The sequence below is a fragment of the Liolophura sinensis genome, chromosome 8 (genome assembly GCF_032854445.1).
Source record: "Liolophura sinensis isolate JHLJ2023 chromosome 8, CUHK_Ljap_v2, whole genome shotgun sequence".
NCBI lineage: Eukaryota > Metazoa > Mollusca > Polyplacophora > Chitonida > Chitonidae > Liolophura > Liolophura sinensis.
Genome location: NC_088302.1, coordinates 31,392,630 through 31,420,003, shown reverse-complemented (window position 1 = coordinate 31,420,003; position 27,374 = coordinate 31,392,630). Strand labels below are relative to the sequence as shown.

The 27,374-nt window shown below is 39.8% G+C and overlaps 1 protein-coding gene across 1 annotated transcript; it reads right to left on the bottom strand.

Annotated features, from left to right (window-relative positions):
* Nucleotides 1-2,385: 2,385 nt before the first annotated feature.
* Nucleotides 2,386-27,095, bottom strand: LOC135472411 (glycine receptor subunit alphaZ1-like). Its single transcript, XM_064751906.1, has 8 exons — nt 26,927-27,095; nt 16,765-16,835; nt 14,741-14,808; nt 14,243-14,469; nt 12,415-12,497; nt 11,841-11,987; nt 10,051-10,463; nt 2,386-6,698 (listed from the first exon to the last, which is right to left on the bottom strand). The coding sequence occupies exons 1-8, from the start codon at nt 27,010-27,012 to the stop codon at nt 6,516-6,518; spliced, it is 1,278 nt and encodes a 425-aa protein (XP_064607976.1). The 5' UTR covers nt 27,013-27,095; the 3' UTR covers nt 2,386-6,515.
* Between the last annotated feature and the right edge of the window lie 279 nt (nt 27,096-27,374).

The following is a 27,374-nucleotide window of genomic DNA, read 5'->3' as shown; positions in this document are numbered from 1 at the left end:
GAGTAGAGTATCGACAATAGTTGCTAAATGTAAATTGTTGCAACGTTGAGTTTCTAATGAGAGTCGTAAATGTAATAAGATTAAAATCAGACTTTACTTCGAGTATTGTTCCAGTGAAATTTCAGTTAATATTTAAAGGTAGGGTCCATTCTGAAAACTGAAAGTCATAGGGTTTCTATTTTGTTTTTCTTTTTTGCTGCCTCTTCACAAAGACATTGGTTAAAGGCTAGTTTTCTCCTGGAAAAATCCATCCGATGGCACGAACAGTCACTGGAGGCTGCTGAATTTATAGTTGTATCAGACGCTCGTCAACTATAACGCACGTCCGACCAGATCAAGAATTGCAAGAACAAGAACAATTTCCAAAACTATCTTCAGTTTTAGTTTGGAACAGCGGAGGCTACTAAACTTATAGGTGTGGACACAGACAATCGTATCAAAATCGCCAACACATTATGGACGTCCAATCAAATCAAGAATTGCAAGAGCAATTTTCAAAACAACGCTCAACGCGCACAACCAAAGAAGCCAGGAAATACTTAAGTTAAGAAACCAGGACAGAGACATGTAAGGAGAAGCCGTCAAATAACAGTGTATAATAAAGCAAAAGAAGAAACTTCATTGAGTGCACCCTTTGTACACACAGTATCTTGAAGACTTGAATTCTTCAAAGTTTCAACGAAAAGTTAAGTAAAAATTATCATGAAAGTGCTGCTTTTATTACAACTTGAATGTCCTTGCCAATTCTTTCGGCCTTCAAAACACTGAACATAAGGAGAAATATGCTGACAGATAATTTCTGATTCTTTAAAAGGTTAAGTTACCGAGAACAAAAAAGGACCAACAGGTTTCAATAATGTCGAGGCTAAATACTACTGTGCCAAAACCATTACAGTGTTCCTATTAGTATATATTAAAAGATAAGCAGATTACAAATTTCCAATATCTGCTGGGGTCATACAATGCCTAGGGTATGTAGCTGAGATCACTTTCAGTCAAAACCCTCAAGGATATTAGACGTCTCAGTAAAGACATAAGATATAAGAGCTGTGGAAATTCGTCCTGCAACAAGGAGGCACATTACACGTACATGCATTCTCCTTCTTCGTCATATGACTAAAAATTGTTAAGTACGACGTTAAATCCCAAGCACTCACTCAAAGATATTAAAAGAATTCAAATTGTGAACGCTGACGTGTTGAATAAAGCCTTGATGATAGATAGGTAAAAATAGTCAAGAAATCCCAGGTGGATGCAGCTTTATATCACATGAGAGGCTTAAATATAACAAGAAAATTTTGATAGTTACACTTGTATCCCTGATGTTGAAAATAAATCACAATAACGATAATAGCCCATTGTCAAGTGAAAATACAGGAAGGAATTCAAAATGTTTCCTTGTCCTTCAATATGTATTATTTATAGAAACTAATCTTGTTCTAGAAGCTACTAACCATTTTAGACAAGCGTCCAAACACACGAGAATGGAAGGACATAAATCATTGGTGGGCTCTTTAGGAAGTCATAAACAAGTTAAATACAGAAAATAAAAAATCAAATTCTAGAATACCGGTAATTAAGTAGTTGTGCACTGCTTGAATGACACATTAGACATAGGGGTATGTGGTCTGAATATATGACAGTGATTTGCCAACAACTGGCACAAATAGAGCCTATACCGTTGACGCTGTCAGTGACGTATTTCTTCTCTTCAATTGTTCCTTTTTACTGCTTCTACCGGAGTGCGCATGACACATTAGGTGTTTAGGCCGGATAAACAGCATTTGTATCAGCTGGTACTCACACATAATTTAGCAAATGTCGTGCTTTTTATGTGAGTTTTCCAGTTTATGTGAGTCTTCGCGATATTTGAAGAAAGTTCACATACTTTCGAGCACATTCGAAATTTTTGAAAAATAGATACAAAAAACAAGAGCTGAGCTGGCTAGTGGGCTGTCGTTGAAACGTCCAAATGTTGCGGCCGTGTGCTTTTTTGTTCCACGTATGATCCGCGGTATGTCCACTGGTGTGTCCTCAAAACCACTACGGTATCTGCTTTGTCTGTTTGCCGATTGAACCAAGTTTATTTATTCATTTATTTGGTGTTTTACGCCGTACTGAAGTAAATTTCACTTATACGAGGGCGGCCAGCATTATTGTGGGAGGTAATCGGGCACGTATGTAGTGTTCCCCGCGCTAATCATCGTGTACACATAGCGTTTCCCGGGCCGTATAATACAGTCACTTTAAGAGTCTTGTTCTTGCAAACGGTTTAATGTTTCCTCAGAAAAAATTGCCTGATTGGGAATGCTTATAAAACATGACTATTCAGGGTTTAACCTTGAATATTTTATTAATATAAATGAGGGACATAAAGCTTCATGGCGTCACTGGGTTTTAACACTGGTACAAAGGACAATAGCTATATCTGTAGCTACTAACCATACAGCTTGGTCTGTTGTTCACGCTTTCATACCATATATTATACCATACATCTTCACAACTTTATTCTTACTATATAGTAAGATAAATGACAAATATAACAGCGATAGACTGTATACATATTAGTGTAACATGGTCTAACAATGTAAGCTGTTCAAATAGGTCATATGTTGTTATTTTAAAAAGTGTAATATTCCCACTACTACACTCTAAAGCTAATCTGTTGAATCTAACATAATATTGTGTTTTTTAGTGATTGTAGAGTACATTATATGTTAATGTAACATTATGTTATATTATGGACAAGACAATAATATGTTCTGTTGAAATAACAGAACCAGATGGAATACGTAGCGTAATTGTTTGCAACACAAACATAAACTATTTCGTCATTACTCCAAAAAAACTCATAGCCATGTCTCAGTTTAACAGGTTTGTTTTTATAGAGTGGATGGTGAATTTTTATCTGGACCAGGTAGTACCCTACTCCATGCAGATGGGAGTGGCAAACCACGTAGCACAAACATGTGTCTAATCCCACGGACCCGCGATAACCTTTATATCGTCTAGCAACACTTTTACCATTCTCCTATGTCGCATGGATGTTTTGCATATATTTATTTTATAAATAACACATTTATTTGATTGATTTATTGTGCCGTATTAAACACAATATCATTCAGTCAGATGACACTTGTCAGCGTTTCAAGTAGAGGAAACATTCAGAAATAACACCGTAACCTTCCAAAGAAAGTTGTATATGAACAAACCCCAAACTGTCAATAATAAGGGAGTTTCAAATTCGAGCTTTTTAATCATTAAAGGCAATATTGCTCTACTGTAGCATGCAAACTGTCAGAAGCATCAGGCAACTATTTCTAATTGCACATACTATAGTGTTTGTGAACATAATAAGTTCCTGGTGGAAAGGGGTGCCATTTGTGCCTCCAAAACACGACGAGACAGGTGGTCAGTGAAATAATGTTGATCAAAACATTCCTGACAAGTCACATTATACAGCTTATTGTCTTTACCTTTACCTTTGGCGACAAGATAGATCGGTCTTAAAATTTCCATATTACATCTGACACACGTCACACATTTATGCACGTATTTCTCCATTTGATAAACTTTGTCATTTTGTCAACATATTTGAAAATGTAACATTTTTATACAACTACACTTCGGCTTTACTTCAGGGTCACTTATCTTAGAACTTTGAATGCCTGTGTACGATTTAACATGATTTCACTAGTAAAAGGGATTGTTCAACCGTTTGTGCTTAGAAAAACAGTTTTGCCAAATTTGGTTTCTAATCAACCTTGCATAACATTTTCCTGTTGTTGTTGTGTTTTTTTAAATCTGCAGCATATAGTTGTTAACTTGTGAGGTTGGATTCACTTACAGACGAATGAATGAGGCAGACCAATATGGGAATTAGAATACAGGAAAGTACGAGTCTGTTCTCTGTGTGATTACACTTGGATGGCTAAAAAAGGCAGACTACGAAGGGAGTCAACGAGTACAGAAAAGTACAGGTGTGTTCCATGTGGGGTTGAGTCTCTTAGTCAGCAGGATGCAGCTATGAGAGTCACAATTCTGTTCCCTGTCAGGTTTGAGATGAAATATAGAATTCAATTGAATGCAGGCGAGGATATAATGGTTGCAGAGCTTTAATTAAGAACTTACATAATTTAGGGAGCACACGTACGTTATGGAAAACTGGTCAATCACACGCTCTCGCATTTAATCCGGAAAAGCAACAAGGTCTCCGCTGTATTACTGGATAACGTGATATAACATTTACTATGACGGTTAAAACGTCTGGGTATTGATCCATTTGGTCAGTATCCATACGTCATACATTTAATATATATATACATCATTTACGACAAATCGTTCATTTATATGTCTTGTATATATCAGGAAAATACAGGAACTGTTTTACGCAAGGAGTACACGTTATCTCCTGGGACCAGAGCCACCTAAAGGCACTTGGTAAACTCAACATGGCGACACAAAATACAGCCACTACAGAAGTACAACATCTCCTTTCAATAGTACAATGGTATGCATAAGTAAGTGATCTGCATATAGAAAAACTTTGCTTTAATGAAACATAATCGGTTTCGTTTTGGAGGGGGCATGGGGGAACATTTGAGATAAATTTGCTGTAGGGGATTCTAACGCACAGCCTTAAACGAGCAGATTTATACGAACTCTTCGTTCATCACTTACGTCTAACAGGTAGTTACTTTGATAAGGAGGGAAGTCCGTCGATAAGCACAAAGTAAACAGACATTTATACTTTACTTTACGTGTACAATATTAACACTCATACAAAATTTAATACATTTTCATTAAGGTCATAGTTGGGTCTTTTCAAGTAAGTGAACATAAAACCCTGTTAATATATGTATTGCACCGCTGACATTTGCCGGAGACATTTCTTAGCAAATCGTGGTCACCACCCGAATGGATGATTGACAGTGTCAGTCATAGCCGTCAGCAATCACCGTGTGTTCATCGGCCGCAGAACATGCGCTATCCTTCCAGGAACCACCAAACCACGGAGTTTCTCTACATGCGTAACATAAACATAACAATCCTCCGTAAAACATGGAGTTAGAATATAGCTGTCACTCTGGGAACTCTTTCCACAAGTTCCACAGACTGTGCGAAGCATGTGTAACCGAAACATCATCCTGGCGTTTGGAAAGTGGTGAAACAATACTACTGTTTGGGCAATACGTTCGTTTCTTGATCACATCCGTGTTCAAAGCAATGTCTTTAAGCTGCTATATGACATACATACCTATCCATTACCTGTATAGCTGAAGAAGATTGGGGGATTCCCCATACACATCATGTCACACACAGTTCAAACACATCGGTGATTTCTTGGTCCTCCAGATGAAGCGTCCTCATCCATCCAATGCAACCGTCTCGCTAGAATAACAACTCAACATGAAGAGTCTGATTCTTTCTTATTCCACTCACAGTTTTGATGTGCTGGGCAGTTTTCGCCTTTGTCTCCTTTATAACGTCAAATAACTGTACCCACAAACCAGCAATGTAATATAGGATGAATGCACCGCAGTATTATATGCACCTTACTGCGATTCCCAGCCGGGCTAGTCCTAATACTCCTGTTTTCGTTATGCATTTCTTTCGCTGACATTTAGAGGATTTCAACATCAACATGATAAAGTAGGGTACGTTTTGCAATCCGGTGAATTCTAGCATAACCTTTCACTCTTATAAACCCACATATCCATTGGAAATATTTATGTGCTTTTGATAAACACCACTTGCAGAAAGCATTTGTTGGAACGGTGTCAATGTATTTATTGTTAACGTTCAAGCATCTCTGGCTTAACATTGCAAATCTGACATGAAGGGGTCCGCGGCTTTTGTTTCACAGTGTGCCCATAGTTTTACTGTTTCTCCGCATTGTATTACAGTTTATGTAGGACGACACACAGCGATTTATCCCACGCTGGTGTAATGCCACACATATTCGTGTAACACCACACATTTCCATGTAATGCCACACATATTCGTGTAACGCCACACATTTCTGTGTAATGCCACACATATTTGTGTGACGTCACACATTTTTTTCCGTGTAATGCCAAACATATCCGTTTAACGTCACATATATCCGTGTCTCACAACCTTATCAGAAGTTAGTCGGAAAGGTATGGCATACACAGATTTGCTCGTGAAAGGTATATATAACCAATGATACAATCGATGTTTCGTTTCCACAGGGATCAATTGGCAGTTTCGTTTAAGATGCTTTCGGGACGTGTGTTGAGGACAAGGGGATTTAACAAAATCACGCCTTCTTTTTCGGTAAGGTATTCTTCGAATGTTTTACCCCTGCCTTACATATCGTAACACCAATAAGCAGCAGTACATGTTAGCGTTGTGTGTGGTTAATCTTGTTGATTTTGGCGCATTGCTTACAGGCGAATCACTGACCTGAAAAACGTGCGTTCTTTGCCAGTTTGTCGCTTTGGAAAACTGATTCCTCTTGCGTATACTTATGCCTTGGTGCTTATAGTGGACTAGGTTATAACATGGATATAGGACACCCAGTACAATAGGTTGAATACCCCGAAGACCAATGGGAAGAAAATCCGCGATAAGAGGTCCAGATTGCGGGCGTATCTCTGTCCGTTCACACCAAAACCTTGGAACCACTTGTGGGTGAAACTGAGCTTCGTCATGCCATCTTGGTTCACGATTGGCTGCAAAACAAACAAGCATCGTTTGCAAAAGTACATATTACAGATCAATACCAGTTATGACAAATGCCGAACTTGTCTTCTTTTCACTTTTTTTTCCTTCTCGCCACTCATAAGGGATAGATTTGACCTCAATTTCCCGGCTTATTAAATGTAATTGACTGGAAACATTTCAGCCTAGACGTAAAATGTGAGCGATAGATTCCTCGTCAGAGAGAATGAAAAATGGAGTAATTGCGTGACCGGTTTGAGCTGGTACCTGGTGAAAAACGAGAAGGCTCTTATCTACGGCTCAGAATAGTCAATTTCAATGGCCATCATCATTTGATACAGAGCCGAGTGATACCAATCCAGACGATTGTTCCAAGCTTTGATTGTAATCATGGGGTCGACTGCAATAAAACTTCTTATAAATGTTTCTAGAAAAACCGAACAGTGGCAAGTCCAATCGTAATGACCGTGGTTAAGGACCGGGAAAGCCATCAATGCAAATAAAAATGAGATTTACTTGAGCACATCGAATAATGTTAATATTCAATGATTTCTACAATGGCTCAGAAAAAGTTCCAAAGACATTCGTAGTCAAATAAAAAATCTCTATAGTTCTTTTATGGCCGTAATATATGCCACCATTATGAGATGAAATAATACGTTGTATAAAAAAATAATACTTTTCGTCATAAAAATATTTGCTATTATTTTCTTATCGCCAGACATTAAAAACTACAAATGGAAAACAAAATTAACATAATGAAAACTGCTTTGTTTTATCAAAATGGACAGAAATTAATATATAACTTTGCAGCTATTATATTTGTGTAGTTATTTTTAAACAACTACTTATACCTTTAATATGCTCATTTCGCATAGTCATAATGTGAATATTTATGATGCCCAGATTATGCCCAGATTATGCCCAACAAGCTAGTTATTGGATTCATCAGCTATAAAGAGTTAATGATATCTAGTTCGCGGAGAAAAAAAGCAACGAGGTGCTTTCTTTATTCCTAGACATTCTTTATTTGTTAGTTTTAATGATATTTTAAGACGTATTCAAGAATATTTCACATTATATTGTTGCGTCAGTATTTGACGGTCGTCATATTTGTGGGTAGAGGAAATTGAATAAGTCAGGGAGAAACCACCGCACCTGTTCAGGTATATCTGACAGACTTTCTGACTTACAGCCGCAGGGAACCTTGGGGAGCTGCAATCCGGCAGGCTATCGCATGGGATAAGGTTGAGTCTTCTTTTGCGGTTCTTCTTCTATGAAGGCATGGACCTCTGTCGCCTTATGGTTAGCGTGCACAATGACTCAGAAACCTATTGCCACTGCGATCGATGTGAGTTCAAGCCCAGGTGACGTTGGCTTCCTCTCCAGTCGTACCTGATGAGGCTTACCAGAAACCTGCGGGTGGTCGTGAGATTCCGCCGGTTTCTCCAGATCGAAATGCTGGCCGCCATTGTGTATCAAAATCAAATATTCTTGAGTACCAGTCACCAATCAAATAAATCAGTAAATTTATGAAGATAAATCCATGCTTGGGACAGCGCTGTGGATCGATGGGACCGTCAGGTGAGGTTCTTTTCAACGTGCGGGGAATACCATGCACCAAAACCTTCGCCGTCATTAACCTCTGCTATTTGGAGGTATGGAGTCCCATCTGTGTCACCTGGCTTTGTAGGAAGTCAATAAATCACCTCAAATAGAAACTTCACTAATGTCTAATTATATATCATTGTACGTAAAAATAGTCATAGAAGCCAGGTCAGGTGGCTATCCCCTTCTTAATGAAAGACAACAGAAAGGAGGAGACCAATAAATCAAATGATCTGAAGATCGTGCTAATGTGTCCATGTATAATGAATGAAAGTACAGAGGCCGTATTGGACGGCGTTAATGCAACACTGGTATGGGCAGCGGCTAATGCAGCTGAGGCGAGGGGAACACCTCTTGTTTATCACGGGTCACGAACACTTCCTGTCTGCCATCAGAAACCTCAAAGACTTTCTGAATGGAAAAAATCGGTTGAATACCACTGTCTTGTTGTTTTGAAAGCGCGCAGGATCAACCCGGGTACTGAGCGTGTATATGTTCCCTCCAATTACGTAATTCTGTTCGACGTGAATCCTGCGTTTGCAAGGAATAAGGAAATCCTAGTGTCTCAACATAGAGTAATACTATGAGAGTAAAACTGTGATTCATCAGCTCCAATACTTCGTTATCCTGCGATTAAAGTTTTTAATTTGTGCATGTGTTTTTCATGTGTGTGTGTGTGTGTGTTTTTTGGGGGTTTTTTTTTGTTTTTTTTTTTTGTTTTTTGGAGCAGGGGTGGGGCAAAATTTATAAAGCATTCAAGGATTATTGACAAATATGTATTTAAAGTAAGGCGAAGAGGTATAATAATATAATTGAAGACGTAGAGAGTAAAACCAGAGCAGCCACGACAGTGTGATAGACGTACAACCAAGAGAGTAAAACCAGAGTAACCACGACAGTGTGATAGACGTACAGCATAGTGAGTAAAACCAGAGCAGTCACAACAGTGTGATAGGCGCACAGCATAGTGAGTAAAACCAGAGCAGCCACGACAGTGTGATAGACGTACAGCCAAGAGAGTAAAACCAGAGAAACCACGACAGTGTGATAGACGTACAGCATAGTGAGTAAAACCAGAGCAGTCACAACAGTGTGATAGGCGTACAGCATAGTGAGTAAAACCAGAGCAGCCACGACAGTGTGATAGATGTACAACCAAGAGAGTAAAACCAGAGAAACCACGACAGTGTGATAGGCGTACAGCATAGTGAGTAAAACCAGAGTAGCCACGACAGTGTGATAGACGTACAGCATAGTGAGTAAAACCAGAGCAGCCACATCAGTGTGATAGACATACAACCAAGAGAGTAAAACCAGAGCAGCCACGACAGTGTGATAGGTGTACAGCATAGCGAGCAAAACCAGAGTAGCCACGACAGTGTGATAGAAGTACAGCACAGAGAGTAAAACCAGAGCAGTCACAACAGTGTGATAACTGGCAAATGGCCACACATAACCAGTGAAACCCGGCCTCTTGTCAATTTACCTCAGTGAGGGTTTTATTCTAGATACTGAGGTCAATGCATAAATAGTAGCAAATTTAACCGTGGTATCAATTTCGCAACACAGACTTTGTTATTACTGATAAACTCTTCATGAGAAGTAGCAACTTTAGTCTGTTACCAAGTGAATTGTTTTGTAATCTTGAGGTAAGTTTTAAACTAGTTTTGAATAGACTGGATCATATAATCCTATCTTTCTTCGGTTGCTGTTCATTCAGATGACAACAACCACAAATTGATCCCCAAAACTTACCCTCATCTCGTGTCGCTGATCTCTCGTGAATCCTCGACTGTACCCAGCAGTCTCGTTTGACGGAGCCTCTGGGCTGAACGGACTGGGTCTATGGTAAGCACGCGCCAGAACATTGGCCACGGCAAACTCTATCAGCGCAGAGAAGACGAATATCAAGCATGTGGACATCCAGATGTCTATAGCTTTTGTGTAGGAGACTCTAGGCAACGTGGCTCCTGCGGCCGAAGTCTGTGTGGTCATAGTGAGCACGGTGAGTACACCCAGGGAAATTCGGGCTGGTACAGAGTCCACATTAAGCCAGAATGACACCCAGGACAGCATGACGATCAGAACGCTGGGGACGTAAATCTGCACCAGGTAATAGCCGAGATTCCGCTCCAGGATAAAGCGCGCTTCCAGACAAGTGTGGTCATCTGAAAAAGTTGCGAACAGAGATCTGGAATTAACATCCAGCACTGAAGACAAAATTTAAGAACCTCCTCCAATATAAACCGGCCTTCCATACATGCACATGTACAGTGTTAGACACAAGGCTGGAATGACATTCCGTATTGAAGATACGATCAAAAAACTATCTCTGTCTGTAGAACCGTGTGGAATCCAACTATAGATGAATATAGATGAATTTATTTGTAACAATACGACCGGTTCTCAAACTAAAAAAAAAGATTATTAGCCAAAGTTCTGCTTCAGTATCAAGAGTGCTTCCATGGACAGGTATGGTCATCTGAAACAGTAACGGGTTGAGGACTGGAATTAGCCCTCTGAATTGAAGGTACGACTTAAGAAGGTATCTGTAGGGCCACGTAGAGCTGAACTGGAAGCGAATATAGGTGAAACCATCGCTAACATTCTGATCTGTTCCTAGTATACTCCAGTAAAGGTTCCTTCCAGTATAACTGTGCCATACATCCACATGCGATCAACTGATACAGTACCAGAGATAGGTCTGGGATCAGTCAGGATAAGTACAATATCAACATTCTAGACATAAAATACAAATGCGATTAAAATCCAGTATTTTATTTTGTCAAGCATAAACTTATTTTGTCAAAGAATATTTTCAAAAAGGGCTGTGGTTTCCACCCGTTTTTTCCCATAAATCTGATCCATCGATTTGTCTGGTACCTAAGGAGATCAATGGTTAACGGTGATAATTTATTCTTGAGTACGTCCTTAAAAACCAATCTAATCAATAAATGTTTACCTGCATCACGTCATATTTACAATTCTATGAGGTTAACTAATTTTAGTCAGCTTATAACAATCGAGTTTCAGTCGAAAATTCCCGAGGTGTTTGTCGGATTTTGTCGGTTTTAAAACATCACGTATTTATCTTAAATATCTGCTCCCCAGTTCCCATAAGTTGGACATTTCTTGACAGTTGGCCTACATTTTTCAGCTGGAACTTTGTTTTATAGCTCGAGGTTTACAGGAAACCATTTATACGCCACAATAATAAGCAATAAAACATGCAATTCCTTGTATTTATTGTGTTTTTTCATTGCAGCTGTCGATGTTTTATTGCGATGCCTTTTCCTTATGACTGATGTGTGACGTTAAGCGAATCACTCAGAGTAATAAAAAAGACACGCTGACAGACACCGAGTAATAAGACGAACAGTTTATCATTGATGTATCACGCATACTAAGCAGCACATTCTATATTATTGCTCCAACCGTGTTATTGCTCCATACGATTACATCGTTGAGTCATTTATTTAGTCAGGTCATTCTAATCGTCAGATATTTAGCGGTTAATAAACAAAATGCTAATAAACACCTCATACCTGATCTGGGATGAAATTTTTTGTTGCAGTAGTCCCTTACCCCTCGCTTTACTTCAAACTGGGGAAGTTTCATCTTGTCGTTATAAAGTGAATTACTCCCTGTTGTGTTACTCCACACAAGGGTCACCTTAGACTCTGAGTAGCCAACTGAAACAAACAAGTTTTGATGTTCTGTACTTCATCGACATAAACATTATTCGTAGTGAGCTCACTCATGAACTGTTCACATATTTTACAATTTTATGTACATATACATGAGACTCAAAACAATCTCCATTTAAGACAATGGCCATCCAGCTACTACAGCATGCATGCAAGTTGAATAGGCTTCCAAATCTAGAAATCTAGCTAGAAATCCTTTCTTGTGCGTTGCGATTTTATGTTCAAATAATCAAATGAATAAATCCTTGTGTTAAAACATTCTGAAGGCACAGCAGAACCATCACAAATGCACTCTTCAATCCATAACTAACGTTACATCATATCAGGCTACGACATAAACCTTGTATGTTAAAACTCTCTACCTAAACCCAGTTTAATGGAAGTGAGGTCTTCTTACACGATAAATACTTACAGCTTTGAACTTGTATAGGACAAGACTGGGCGTCCAAGGGATACTTTTTTAAGTTCATTGGACAGCCTAACGTGAGTGATACCCTGTCAATAAAACATTCACTACAATTACCAATGGTATCCACAGTTTGTAGAGATCTTTAACAAACTTAGTTTAACTTAAATGTCGTTGAGAAAGACTACAAGCTGGAGAATAAAACCACACCAGCGAAGACAGTGTTATAGCTGGTAAATAATCCCTTCCTACCGTTGAAACCCGCCTTCTTGTTAATTTACTTCAATTCGAGTTTTATTGTAACTGTTCATATAAATACTTAAATAGAAGCGAATGCTGCATTGTCATCACCTTTAATAAAGGTCTCTACACAAATCATATATAAACGGGTTTTAATCTCACATTCACAGAAGGGTACCTTTCCGGTCGACGTTATTACTGTGGTAACGTCTATTCGTTCAGCGATCGTTTTGAGTTCAACTACAGCTCATGTTGGCTGCCTCTACGGCAGCCAAGTTTCCTCTTAATCGAATGTAATATCGTAATATTGCCATCGCATAATTACCATGGCCGTGGTGCTAGTTACTAGTTTCATCAAGCCCATGCAATGTTACATTCACGTAACTATCATCAGACCTTGCTCTAGGTATAACAACGCCATGACCTTCAGTGTACACATCCTTCACATGTACGCTTTGTTGAATGGACCCCATGAATGTTTCACACTTGGACCAGGGCCAACGTAATGAAGAGATTTTCCGCTTGCCTAAAATTTTTCTGTTAGAAGCTTCCCGGTGTCCTTGCAAACGGGTTCCCTCGACTACAAGATTTATTTATTTCGTTGATTAAGAAATAATGACGCTTTATCGTGTCATTGTTGTTGATTTAGACCGGTAAATGTGGAAGAGTTGAAATTTTAGAACGAGGCGCCGCTGGCACGATTAAGGTACCGTTTACGTAAAAGGGAATGTGTCCATCAGATAAGATACATGATGTACCAATAGTCTCATTGTCATCCAAACCAGAGTGGTCTAATTGATATGCAGACGGCAACGCCAAGAAAACAAACAACTGCCATTCAGTGATATCTATATCTATTTTAGATGTCAGTAGTCTTCTGATATTGATTTCTTTACAAGTTCCAAGTCAGACTTTCTTGTATATAAATGAAGTATCAGCACAAGAACCTGGTCAACCAATAGAGCGGAAATCTGGAACAAACAGCCCATGCGAATTAGGATTGTGGAGCCAGACCAACTCCAATTTTTGTCCAAAAGGACAAAATGTAAACGGCTACTTTTATTTAACTTTTTATTTAACAAAGGGTATATAGAAGGTAAATGTAGATTTTTCTTTGAGCAAACAAGGTTGTCTGGGGAAGGGTGAGTCAGCATCGCAGAGAGCAAACTTTCATCATACGCTTGCCCTGGACCCTCTAATCTGATAGTTAGCACTCCCTCCTCCCGACTCCAGTTTATAAATGGTTCCACACCTCTTGGTGTAGACACCTATCAAGGTTAGTCGTAAGCTAACAGCCGAACTGAAAACGTTTCCAGCAATAACCTCACGCATATTATAAAGTCTGAACTCCGTTCCACAAAAAAGTCATAGAGTATGTGAACTGTTTTTGACCACTGCAAGACAAGTAAAAAGGATACACGGTCGTGGCAGTTAGTATCAAATTTGTCTGCGACAGGTTTTTTTTAATCAGACCCTAACAGATCTTCTGTTCAGGTTCCTTTGTATTTTTATTGGACTTGGATGAACTGTTTTTCCTCCGTACTAATACGAATGTCCAGATACTAGTGCTGGTAGCTGGAAACACATCACTTACCTTGTGGCATAGAATATATTTCCATTTTCGTATATACGCAACATTTTATTGGGTGAGGTAATTTCATGCACATAAGCCTCTTTTTCATTGGGGAAGAAAACGTCCGGAAGCCAGGCTCTACCAATCGCTGCCACGTCCAGTTCCAGGTACGTGGAGTTAAGATTGAACTTCCACTTTAATCGGGTATCTGTCCATTCAAGGAAGAGCAGCATATTTACAGTGAAGTCCTGAAACAGGAAGCAAAACCTTGAATAACTCGTGCCTAATGTGTGTTCACAGATACACAGAGCTAAACTGCAATTTGATTACACCGTGGACGAAAAATTAGACGTATTAGCAGAGTAATCATTATTTCAATGGACAGACAAACACCAGGGACAATGAAACTTTGATTTTCGTGTCTAGAATCATTGTTAAAAGCTTTCACTTACAATGGAGTGCGCCATATTGTCTGTACAAGGACTAAAAGCTTTCCTTATGCAGAGAGACCAGACTCACCATAGACGATTCCCGAATGGCATCAAAGCTGTGCACATAGAGGTCTACCTGAACCTCTGTTGGCTTACCTGAAACGTCAATAAAAAAATTAAATACCATCGTTATCGGCTCTGTCATCAACGACACAGTCAGTGACGCCTAACTACAGGCCCAGATTGACTTCAGTACCGAGCGATAAGCTTTACAATATGGTTTGATTTTTCCATCATAACTGATCCTAGTTTCAGATAATTCTTGTAAATCATGCTGTAGCCCACACATGTGGCTTTCAATTTTTCACATTACCACATGTAGCACATTTCCATTATTTGAAAAAGAAACTCGTTCACCTGAACAAACACGGTTTGTTCATTGCTATTTGCAATACTATTGCGAAATTGGCTAATTCTTTATTGCACGCAAATTGTTCGGATTGTTCAGAGGGAAAATGTCCCAGGGAAAAATTATTCCATGTTTGCAAAGTGATAGTTTTATTGCGATACCCATAATTTCGAAAAGAACGATAGATGAGTTTTCTGCACCAAGCGAAACATCCGTGGAAATCCAAGAAGAGATGTTTTATGTTCTAGATGCTAAAAAAAAATACTAACACAAGATATAAATCCAGAATGTCACAATTTCCAATATGGTAAATGTAATATTTAAATTCATCATAAAAATTGTTTTCTTTCAGGAATATGAACGTGTCATATTTTGTAAGAAAGAAAAAGCAAATCTTGATCTGACAGAGCAACAAAGTCTTATAAAACAGTATCCGTATTATCAGTAATCAAGACAATGGAGGGTCCAGTCTGTTTTACTTCTATATAGACAGCGTGTGTACACAGTACAACATTTAAAGTGTTGATTGTTTTTACACCACTTAATAAGTACAATTATTATATGAATGGATTGCTTCCTTGAACATTCTATTCTACGACAAGTTCAGGTAAAATGCTAGCAACTTCAGTGCGTCATGATACAAGTCATGATAGTGACCTTGAGTGGAATTTTATACAGCCAATCAGATTTTGTCTTTCGCTTTGCTTCTGTGCATATAACAAGTACAATAGCAACGGATATACCAGACGTGCTCCCTGAAATAGACGGACACTACAAAAAAAAACGATTTTAGTAGCTTAATTTTCATTTTAACGATCATATTGATGTAAAATGTTAAAGTCATGTCAGAGGATAATGTACAGACTGGCACCATACTCAGTGCAATGAACCCATTTATCAAAATTTATCAAAAATAGGTCAACAAAAGTACATATACATTCAAGATGAATGATAAATGAGCTGCTATAGTACAAAGCTATGTAAAATGTATATCCATAATTTATTGTTTAGTTCCTTGTTGGTTTTTTAAGTTTAGTTTTCATCAACCCGAGAGAATAGTGGCTGTGTACATGAACATTTATCAGTCATATCGTTCTACCGGACTGTGCCCGGTTTTTCTCCACCATATTGGCCAACATGGGAAAGTGAAATATCCTCTAGTATGATCGTCATAAAACACCAATGAAATAAATACATAAAAAATGTAAATAAATATATAAATAAATTAAGTGTAAGACTAAAGTAAATAAAGTTAGTGTCAAGGGATATTTATCGCACTGGATACTTATAGTTAAAAGTCATAGAACATTGAAGCAAATCTTCAAGTAAATCGAGGATGATGGTATTTAACACTAATGGGCAAGCTGTCAACAATTCAGTGCAAATCACACCGAGTTATAGACGGCACACAGTAAACAGTGTATGAAAACTTGTTCTGTCTATAGAAAGAACTTTAAAATCAATAGAAACAGTTCATAACTGATTACTTTAAAGTACTACAGTAAAAAAAACATGGTATTGTTCAGCACTTTGAAGGGACTGCACATTGAGGTATAGAACGACCACAATGGTTTTTCGTCTTAATATTTGTTGTCACCTGTGTGTATAGGCGAAACCGATGGAGGTGTTTGTATGCGTTCAGTTCTGTGTCATTTTCATTCGCCATTCACCCCGTTCTCAACTTTCACAAGAAGCATACTTACGACTCTCTATGTTGGGCGGTATACTCTTGTCGTAATATTTCTCCGCAAATAACAGATTGTACATCTCAACTCTGTAAGAAGAAATCAATAGAGTCAGCCTAAAGTGCATTTCATAGATTTTAAATACCGCGATCTTTGTCTGGACTTGTTTAGCGCTCTACTATTTAAGACATACTTTCAGTTATTTACTTTTAACAACATTTTACACAATGAGAAATGATGCGGAAAAATCAAAGACTTGATCACTTTAAGGCGTTATTGCATTAAGACATAAATTTCGCCCAGTAAAATTTGTAATAACATAACATAACAGCAGACAGCGCCACAAAGTTAATTGGTATATGTTGAGTTTCTCTTAGAACTGACATTTCTTAACGCAATTATACGATGAACAGTGGCTATTATAGAATTGGAATATAGGAGAACGAAATTTGCTCTTGGGAAGACAAAAGTATCATATGCACAACTGACATTTCAAACGCCAGAAGCTTCCCCGTGGTGGAAACAGAGTGAGTGAGTGAGTGCTTGGGGTCGGATGTCGTACTTAACAATTTTTCAGTCTTATGACGACGAAGGATTCCTTAGAGTGCATGTAATGTGCCTCCTTGTTGCAGGACGGATTTCCACCACTCTTTTATCCAGTGCTGCTTCACTGAGACGCCTTAGGAAGGCAAGTAAGCTGCCATGCCGAAGCACTTATACCGATGCAGTATACCCTTTATGCTGAACGCCAAGCGTTATATACTGCATATTCTGTTAAGAATTAATGTCTGTTTCCACCTACCGGCCCCAATAGCACAGTTTGCAGAGTGTCCGCTTCGGGACAGGTCAATCCTAGGTCGAGTCACACCTAAGACATTTAAAGAGGAAGTCACACTTAAGACCTTAAAAGAGGAAGTCACACCTTTTAAGGTCTTAGGTGTGACTCGACACAAGATTGACCTTGTATCTACCTCTCCCGAAGCGGACACTCTACAAACTGTGCTATTGGTTCCGGTAGGTGGAAACAGACATTAATTCTTGACAGAATATACAGTCAGTTAAGGCTGTGACGATACTTGTGGTAAGAGCCCGGTAAAACTGAGAGAAACCCATCAATAATCCTCCCCGCCGTTGCCATTTTCTTATACTTTCTAGCTACACGAACGAGACATGCCAGACAGATTGGCCTATGCGACCCGCTCAGACAGGAAAGCTCTTACGTAAGCTTTGTCAGAAACAGCCACTTTTCAATGCAAATAATGAAAACAGGGACGTCTACGGAACTTGTTAGAGTTCGTGTTAGCGAGAATAGCCCCTGGGAAATTGCCCGAACAAACGTTTCCGGTAAACCGCCGTTTTGACACATCGACTGTGAAGAGAACATCAAAGACAGCATACTATCAGTAATATTAGAAGATGTCCATGTGCAATCCACATGTGAATCACGGAATCTAACGGTTTTAGTATTTTGTCCCATTCCGGTTTAATGGCGACTTCCTTTTTCACTTTATAGACTTACCACCTTATCCGTTTTTGCATAGACTTATTCATAAATTGATAGATTATTGTCGGTTCCAGACCATTTCATTGCTTTCTGGTTTTCGAGTTACCAGACAGCCCAGTGCCTTATATTCTACCCGAGACAAAATGACCTAAAAATCCATTTATTATTCTCGTTTTGATAAGTCGTTGACGCCATATTTGCAAACTTTGACACAGTGCCAAAGTGAGGGCCGGCTCAGCTGTGGCCGTGAAGTGCTTTGACAAACAATCTAAGACATTGGCACCGATTTGGCTCTGGGTTAGAAATCCAAGCTAAGTATAGTTCAGCGTATACCCTTGGCATTGGTCTGATATAGACACGTCTGTATACCATGGTGTAAACATAATCGGACAAATGCTCACAATACAGCAGAAATCAGCCTCACCAGCAGATAAGTGTGTATTACTTTCATCAGTGACGTGCTACACAGAGCGCTGATGGTTGCTAATACACACCACAGTCATGATTTATGATAGAGTAAGAATTGAGAGCCCAATGTGCTTCTCCACACAAAGAGTGCCTAGTCACGTCTCTCTTAATGTCCTACCCTGGGGCTTATCTTGGAAGTGAGATAATTATTGTACCCTCCCAGGTTATCGTGTGTACTTTCACGCCCAGAACCTTTGGAGAGACGAGTCATCTCGTGAACTGATTTCTCTCTGTTTTTCAGTTCTCATAAAAACAAAACGTGTGTGTCCTGAACGAATAGTAAGTCGTTAGGGTTAATGCGCGGAAATGATGCACCAGGAGACATAATCGAGGGACTACTTCAGTTTAGTTCTGATACTCACAAACGGGACAGGCTTTCTTCAAGTAAATCTAAGACCGAGTTGTGTTAGTTAAACATTTAGAGACGCACTGGCGGCGGTTATTAAAACAAACCCAAATGCGCTGGCTGAAACACCCCACAGAAAAGTCCAAATCGCCCTGCACTCAGGCCTCTCGTTTAGTGAAGAGTCCGTGTTATGAAAGAAATCTAGGAAGTCAGATAGACCAGCAGACCGACCAACCGACCGACCGATAGACAGACTTATAAAGCTGCTGGTCACAGCTAAAACAGAAAGTAGTATAATATATTGTTACATGGAAGAGCGCGCAAACACCACATACTGAGACCGAGGCAATTCATGACGTGATGAAGACCCAGAAGACGGGGACGAAAAAATCTCAAAATACAAGGCTTAAACGGACAATAAAAATGATATATGTGTGATGTATACACTTGATTTATTTATTTGATTTTATTTGATTTATTTACTTGATTGTTTATTTATTTGATTTGATTGGTGCTTTACGCCGTACTCAAGGATATTTCACTTATACGACGGCGGTCAGCATTATGGTGGGTGGAAACCGGGCAGAGCCGGAGGGAAACCCACGACCATCCGCAGGTTGCTGGCAGACCTTCCCACGTACAGCCGGAGAGGAAGCCAGCATGAGCTGGACTTGAACTCAGGGCGACCGTATTGGTGAGAGACCCCTGGGTCATTACGCTGCGCTAGCACGCTATATTCGGTGGAAGATCTATAGTGAACTTCACACAAGACCGCGTAAGACAGCGTCGTGGACTGCTTAAGTTGCCACAAAGCACAAAGAGCAATGAAAACACGAGAATCCGGAAAATCCCGTGATCGAGAATGGTGATGAACGAACATTTCGTACATGTGACCTCCTGGTTGATAGGCAATTACCTTTACCATAATGCCACTATTCCTTCCTGCTGCATGCTTAACATCTGTCGCAAACCTAGAGGAAAATCAAACTGTCAGCTTCATTGTAGATATTAATTGTAGTAAATATGAGCCTAATTAGTCAATATGTTAATTTCTGTGAGCCTTAGGTAATTAAAGAATACATGAAACTTTGGTTCTATTTTTCAATGTGCAGATTATCATGTGTCATAACATATACACTACAAACAAATTTTTCAACCCCGGCCTTAAGTAGCTTGCAACGGTGACGTCACCGATGATACCTGTGAAAAGAAAACACCTCTGTGGGGACACACCCAAGTGGTCTGGCCGAATGGGAGTGGAGGTGTGAGGAACAGACCGATTGGGGTGCGGGTGTAGGGGTGCGGAGGGGCGCTAAGCTGGCCCGAAGAAGTGCACGTCACCAACACTGTGGTGACAGGGTTCAGCGGGCTCGGAGCACTTCGGCTGGTGTTCACCGATTTCCAAGCAAGATCGACGATGACGTAATGTCTGAAAAAATGCGACCGTTGACGGAATATATGCATAATATACAGGGGTAATTAAAAGGTATAAAAACACATAGAAACTAAATTATATAACATGTATAATGTCCAGGAGAGGAAATTTGCATAGCAGTGTAATCCTCTATAATTCTAATAAATATTGCATTGAATTTCCAGAAAATACCGTTGTCTGTTGTGTTTACATATGTTTTTAATTGTTGGTTTCCACGTATGCTGTGTATAAGTTAAACTCGTCGGATGTATAAACAACACAAAACAGCAGAAACTGGTCAAGATACCTTTTTTAGATATAAAGACTACGGTATAGTCAGACAAATCAGAGCAGTGTGGCAGCGAGGACAGTAACTGATGGATATCTGACCTCTTGTTAGTGCAGGTGTTTTTTAACCCTTCATGTAAATGCTTATCTAATAGCAACTTACAAAACACCCTAGCCCCATGATCGGTGAAATTTGGCGTCTTGTCAGTTTACCTCTGTAAGGGTTTTACTGTAGCTGCTCATGTAAATACTTAAATAGTAGCAATGCTTGTATGCAATGCCCCATAACTAACACCATTGTTAACGGCAAGCTAGATAAAATAAACGCAGGGATGTTAATAGCAGTTTCTTAGACGTCACCGGTCTAGCATTACTCAAACTGTTACATGCAGGTCACATTTACATGTAGCTGGCAATAATATGAAACTGAGCCCAATGAGTATTAATGTCGATATCGCCAGTCATCAGATTTGTGCTGGCTGTGATTTGTGCTCGCATTCTATTGTGCAGGTTATACACGTGGCTGAACTTTTGAACCGTAATTACCAACCTGTGACGAAAGATTGCACGGTCACACCTGTGCTGAGATAACAGCACGTCGGGTAACCAGTCAACTACCGGGTATACATGATAGCGTCTGGTTACGCGCTAAGTAATGAGAAGTCAAATACGGACAATTTGAAGTGAGGACTGATTCTCACCATCTGGCGCTCATTAGTTTTGAACTCCTCCCTAAAGAGCTTGGCTTCCCGGTCAGTAGAGATCTACGCCATCATTAATTGAGTAATTTACTCGTAATCAGCAAAGAATCTAAAGGCGTCATAAACAGACATTCGTATGCCAATTATCAACCATAATGGAAATCACATTACCACAGGCAAATAATTACAATATAAAAGAAGGCAGCAGAGAGAGTAAAACCAGAGCACCGACAACAGTGTAATACTTGGCAAATGGTCACACGTATAACCGACAACAGTGTAATGCTTGACAAATGGTCACACGTATAACCGACAACGGTGTAATATTTGGCACATGGTCACACGTATAACTGACAACAATGTAATACTTGGCAAATGATCACACGTGTAACCGACAGCGGTGTAATGCTTGGCAAATGGTCACACGTATAACCGACAACAATGTAATACTTGGCAAATGGTCACACGTGTAACCGACAACAGTGTAATGCTTGACAAATGGTCACACGTATAACCGACAACGGTGTAATATTTGGCAAATGGTCACACGTCTAACCTACAACTATGCAATACTTGGCAAATGGTCACACGTATAACCGACAACAATGTAATACTTGGCAAATGGTCACACGTGTAAGGGACAGCGGTGTAATGCTTGACAAATGGTCAAACGTATAACCAACAACAGTGTAATACTTGGCAAAAGGTCACATGTGTAACCGACAACGGTATAATACTTGGCAAATGGTCAAACGTATAACCGACAACAATGTAATACTTGGCAAAAGGTCACACGTATAACCGACAACGGTGTAATACTTGGCAAATGATCACACGTATAACCGACAACAATGTAATACTTGGCAAATGGTCACACGTGTAAGGGACAGCGGTGTAATGCTTGACAAATGGTCAAACGTATAACCAACAACAGTGTAATACTTGGCAAAAGGTCACATGTGTAACCGACAACGGTATAATACTTGGCAAATGGTCAAACGTATAACCGACAACAATGTAATACTTGGCAAAAGGTCACACGTATAACCGACAACGGTGTAATACTTTGCAAAAGGTCACACGTATAACCAACAACGGTGTAATACTTGGCAAATGGTCACAAGTGTAACCGACAACAGTGTAATGCTTGGCAAATGGTCACACGTATAACCGACAACGGTGTAATATTTGGCAAATGGTCACACGTATAACCGACAACGGTGTAATGCTTGGCAAATGGTCACGCGTATAACCGACAACGGTGAAATACTTGGCAAATGATCACACGTATAACCGACAACGTTGTAATACTTGGCAAATGGTCACACGTATAACCGACGACGGTGTAATACTTGGCAAATGGTAACACGTGTAACAGACAACAGTGTAATACTTGGCAAATGGTAACACGTGTAACCGACAACAGTGTAATACTTGGCAAATGATCACACGTATAACCGACAACGGTGTAATACTTGGCAAATGGTCACACGTATAACCGACGACGGTGTAATCCTTGGCAAATGGTAACACGTATAACCGGTGAAATATGCCCTCTTTGTCAGTTGACCACACTGAGGGTTTTATTCTAAGACAAGACCATTGATTTCCAATGCAACTTTCACCATACACTACCAAAGTACTAAAAATGAATATAAAATAAGAACTGAGTACGGAATCATGTCAAGAGAAGTAGTCAACAGTTTTAATGATGTGGAAAAGGGTGTAAGGAAGGCTCCAGGGGAGTAAATTTTATTAACATAGTAAATTGTCTGTTATCCTTAATCAAAACTACATGTATATCTCAGATAACCTCTTTGGTTGCAAATGAATCAAAACGTTCATCTGAAACTGACCAACTATTCCATTAGGCACCAGACATGTCGTGCATTCACAAAATCCTTATATGTAAACCGTATATATCGCCCCAAAAAAACGTATATATCGTTCAAAAAACCGTATATATCGCCCAAAAAACACGCACATTAAGCACATTGTCACATGTCCCGCTCATGTCCTCTCCAAATGTCTCTGAGTTGGAGTCACTTCTTCTAAGAAACAATTCGACGTCTTGAACAGACCCAAAGTATGATATCCGCACTCATGAGTTAAGCGATTATTTAATACAATTCACATGCTATTCAAGCTGTTTATATTAGGCGCTCACCAGATGGTTCCACTATTAGCAATAATTCCGTATAGATCGAAGCAGCCGGCTTTAAGTGAGCTCGCACAGCGGAGCTTTGATCTCCGACACTTAATTACTTAGACGTCCAAAAACCCACAGGTGTTTCCTGTACAACATAATATGTAATATCTGTTAAGCCTCCATTATCGCTTTCTTCACCGATGTGTACGATTACGTTCGCGAGAATTAATGGCGTCTGGAATGAAAGCTTCATGATCGCTATACCTCCTTCGCCTTATATATCAAGAGACCAGAGAATATGACGCTGTCAAGGATTCTCAGACATCGTTCAAGACAAGCAATCATCGCAAAAACACAACCTTGTTTCTGCAAGCCAAGAGCGAACCACGTTTCCCGAGTGAGAGGAAAAGAAATTCCGCAACTATTAGATATCTTCTCGATAATGTATGACTAAAATGTGCCAGATACTTCCTACGCATGCGTTTTTATTTGTAATGGTATCTGCAGAGACAGACCTGCACCAGGTGTCATCCTCTTACTTTGTACAAACCTAAGCTAATCTTCAGTATTCAATTCCCAGGCTGACTGGGTTGTTCAGTGCTCAAAACTGGCAACGTCATTGAACCCAAAATAGAAAGGATTCTTTGCATATCACACCTATATCAATCCAGGCAGTTTTTTGCAGTTATATGACTGGGTGTGGAAACGAGCGGTTCCATGATGATCTCAAACAGTACACCAACAGGGCGCTCCCTTCGAAAGACTTAACGCATGTAATATGAACGTTATAGTGGAATCTGCGTCATTAGCTCTTCTCACTCAAGATCTTCCTAGATGATGCGTTGACTAGGCGGACGTTAAGCGATCTCAGGCCGATCGTTCTAACAAAAAGCCAACGGAAATGGAGCGTCCAAGATAAAACCGAAACGTCATGATACTGTCACCGACTATCTCTGGTAGTAACTAACAGGATAAAGGCATGTAAGGTCTTGGTACAATGGACACACGAACCCGGTAGATTGAGAGTTGACCCGGCCAATGTCCTCATGCGGGTTAATAGAAGCTTAAGAAAAGAAGTGTTAGAATGCATGGAAGCCGCGATAAGCGCTTTAAGACTGGTATATTGTATACCATGCTCTTGAACTAGCGCAGTACCTGCTGAAAATATTTTATATCTGCAATACGCTATCAGTTAGCAAGCCTCTACTTCGTTTAGTACTATTTCCACAGGTGAGAACATGCATTAGGTTTGTAAGGTCATCCTGTTCGTAGTAGGCTAAGCAGTTTTTGGAATACTAGACACTACACTTTGCTGGGCCTTTAACTCTATACCCGACAAGTGTACGTCGATCAGCGGTAGAGTTGTGGAGGAAATCAAAGGACAAATATACACATATATACGAGTTTCCTTTCTTTATGGAAATTTGCAATTACTTGTTGCCTAAAGCGGGAATCCAGATGAAGTTATGCCCTCAAAACGGTGCTTGCTTCCTTTCCTCCTAAAACATCCGGTTCATAAATGTAAACACAAGCTCCACAGGTACGATCACTGCCAGAAAGTAGCTCATACTTCATGAGTCAAGGTCCAGGAGTGTAGATACACTGGATTGAAGGTTGCTCACGCTTTGAAGATCACATTCCAAAAAGTGTAGCAAAAGGTTGCTGATGTTTTGAAGGCCATATTCCATGAGTGTAGCAGAACGTTGCTTTTGTTTCGAATGTCAGAATCCATCGGCATTGTAAAACGTTGTCCACGTTTCCAAGGTCATATTCTAGGAATATAACTCGACTTACCGGACAGAGCCCATGCATCAAAGGATCTAGCTGAACTGTCTAACAGCAAGCCATGCTACAACGACCATGTCTCAATAGCAAAGCTGAATTGCCCAACCTTTGCTCTGGCTTCACCGGCAACATCTCAGGGAGTTAGATGTACTGTGCGCATGCTGTCCAGGTTTCCCAGAAGTGTAAATGGGTTCCCTGAACATACGGCATGTTCTACTAGTCACATTTCAGAAGTGTAATGACGCAGACTAACGTTGTCCACGCTTCACCTCTCACATACCAATGGTGAGGTCGAACTGTATGGACGTAGGTCATGTTTCACAAGTTATATCTTTGCAGTTACGTTTTACTGTCTGAATTGTTTCACAAGTTACATCCCCGTAGTTTAGATGAACTCCATGATGTATTCTGTTATTTATGAGGTAGCTCAAGTGTTTAAACGAAGCTTCTTCCTTGCGGCTTAAATCCAAAAGTGCTTTTGGATGAACTGTAGACCATGCCCCATTCGGTAACAATCCGAATCGATCAATACACACTTTTATTGTCAGTTGCTGTCTTACAGACGTTGTCTAGGTTTCACTTGTCACAACCCAGGAGTGCAGTTGGGCTGACTTGAGTCTTTGTTTCATGGGTAACATCTCAAGAGTGTAGCCTGAGCTATAGGCCACATGTCATGCCTTATATTACGGGAATCCCTGCAGTATTCAGCCGTACTGGCTTTTTGCATCCGTTGTGCCAGGCAGTTTAACTCCCATGACTGTCAGGTCATAATCACTAAATGATAAAATCCCGTGTTTGCTCATTGCTGATGAAACATTTCGCGTGTTTGTTTTCGTGTATCCCCCTGCACTTACATAATCCATTTTATAAGCCAGGTTTAGTGAGTTGTCCGCAATATTCTACAACGGAGAATAAAGTACAGGCTGTCGATCCAGAATTTTCCGATGGCTTTAACAACAATGCACTTAGGTTTTGATACCCATCGAAGCAATTCATTGAAGCACTATGGCTGCTGCTGATGAAAAAATTAGCTGCAAGAACAGTTTAGGATTGCTTTTACAAGACTGCAGTAGATTATTATCGAGGCCGCGCGACGTTTCTGTTTTAGATAGCGGAATGAATAAATGCAGGAAAATCTGTTGGATTATTGGTAAGAAGCGTGAGTGCTTTACTGATACAGTCATTTACACTTATAATCTGTTGCATGCCATTACAGCGAAGGATTTTTACCCCTAATAATCGTCCATTACAGGCATTTTACTTGCGCGGCCTAATTGGTTCACACTGAAGCCTACTCAGCGGGATTTTAATGATTGAGTTCAGCGTTATACGGTGTACTATATGTTTATCAATATTATTAGATGACCGGGTTCAATGAACACATACATGCATGATTATATCATTCGTTATATAATGCCTATCGTTCAAACTTGGAACGATGTTCCCAGATGTTACCGATTAAGAATAACGAAAGAATATAAAATGTCAATATCGTCAAACTGTTTGTACAACAAAAATAGCTTACCTTCCAAGAGAACTTTTTCCGTACGCGGAACCTATTAGACAGCTGATAATGTACCACAGTGGCACCATTTTGACGGTTAACTCCATTTCAACGGTAAGAGAAATATCCGCAGTACCTCCGCCTTGGTAATCATATGACCGTTAAACGCATAGAAACATCACCCACATGAATCAACAGTTCGAATGCGGAAGTCTGGTAATCTCTAACGCAATACTCAGATGGTACCCTTCCTTGGGTAGAACCAATGGTTTCCCTCCAATCCCACGATCCCGGTCACTCTAACAGTTCTCAGCATTCGCAATCTTCTCATGTATCCCATATGGCGAGCTCTTTAACTTTGACCGAGTGCGACGTTGATATGAGCGGAGTAGTTGTCGAATAAGTCACTGCTCCGCTCTGCTGTCACTGGTACCTTGCCGACATGCAATGTAAGTCGTTAGCGCATCGA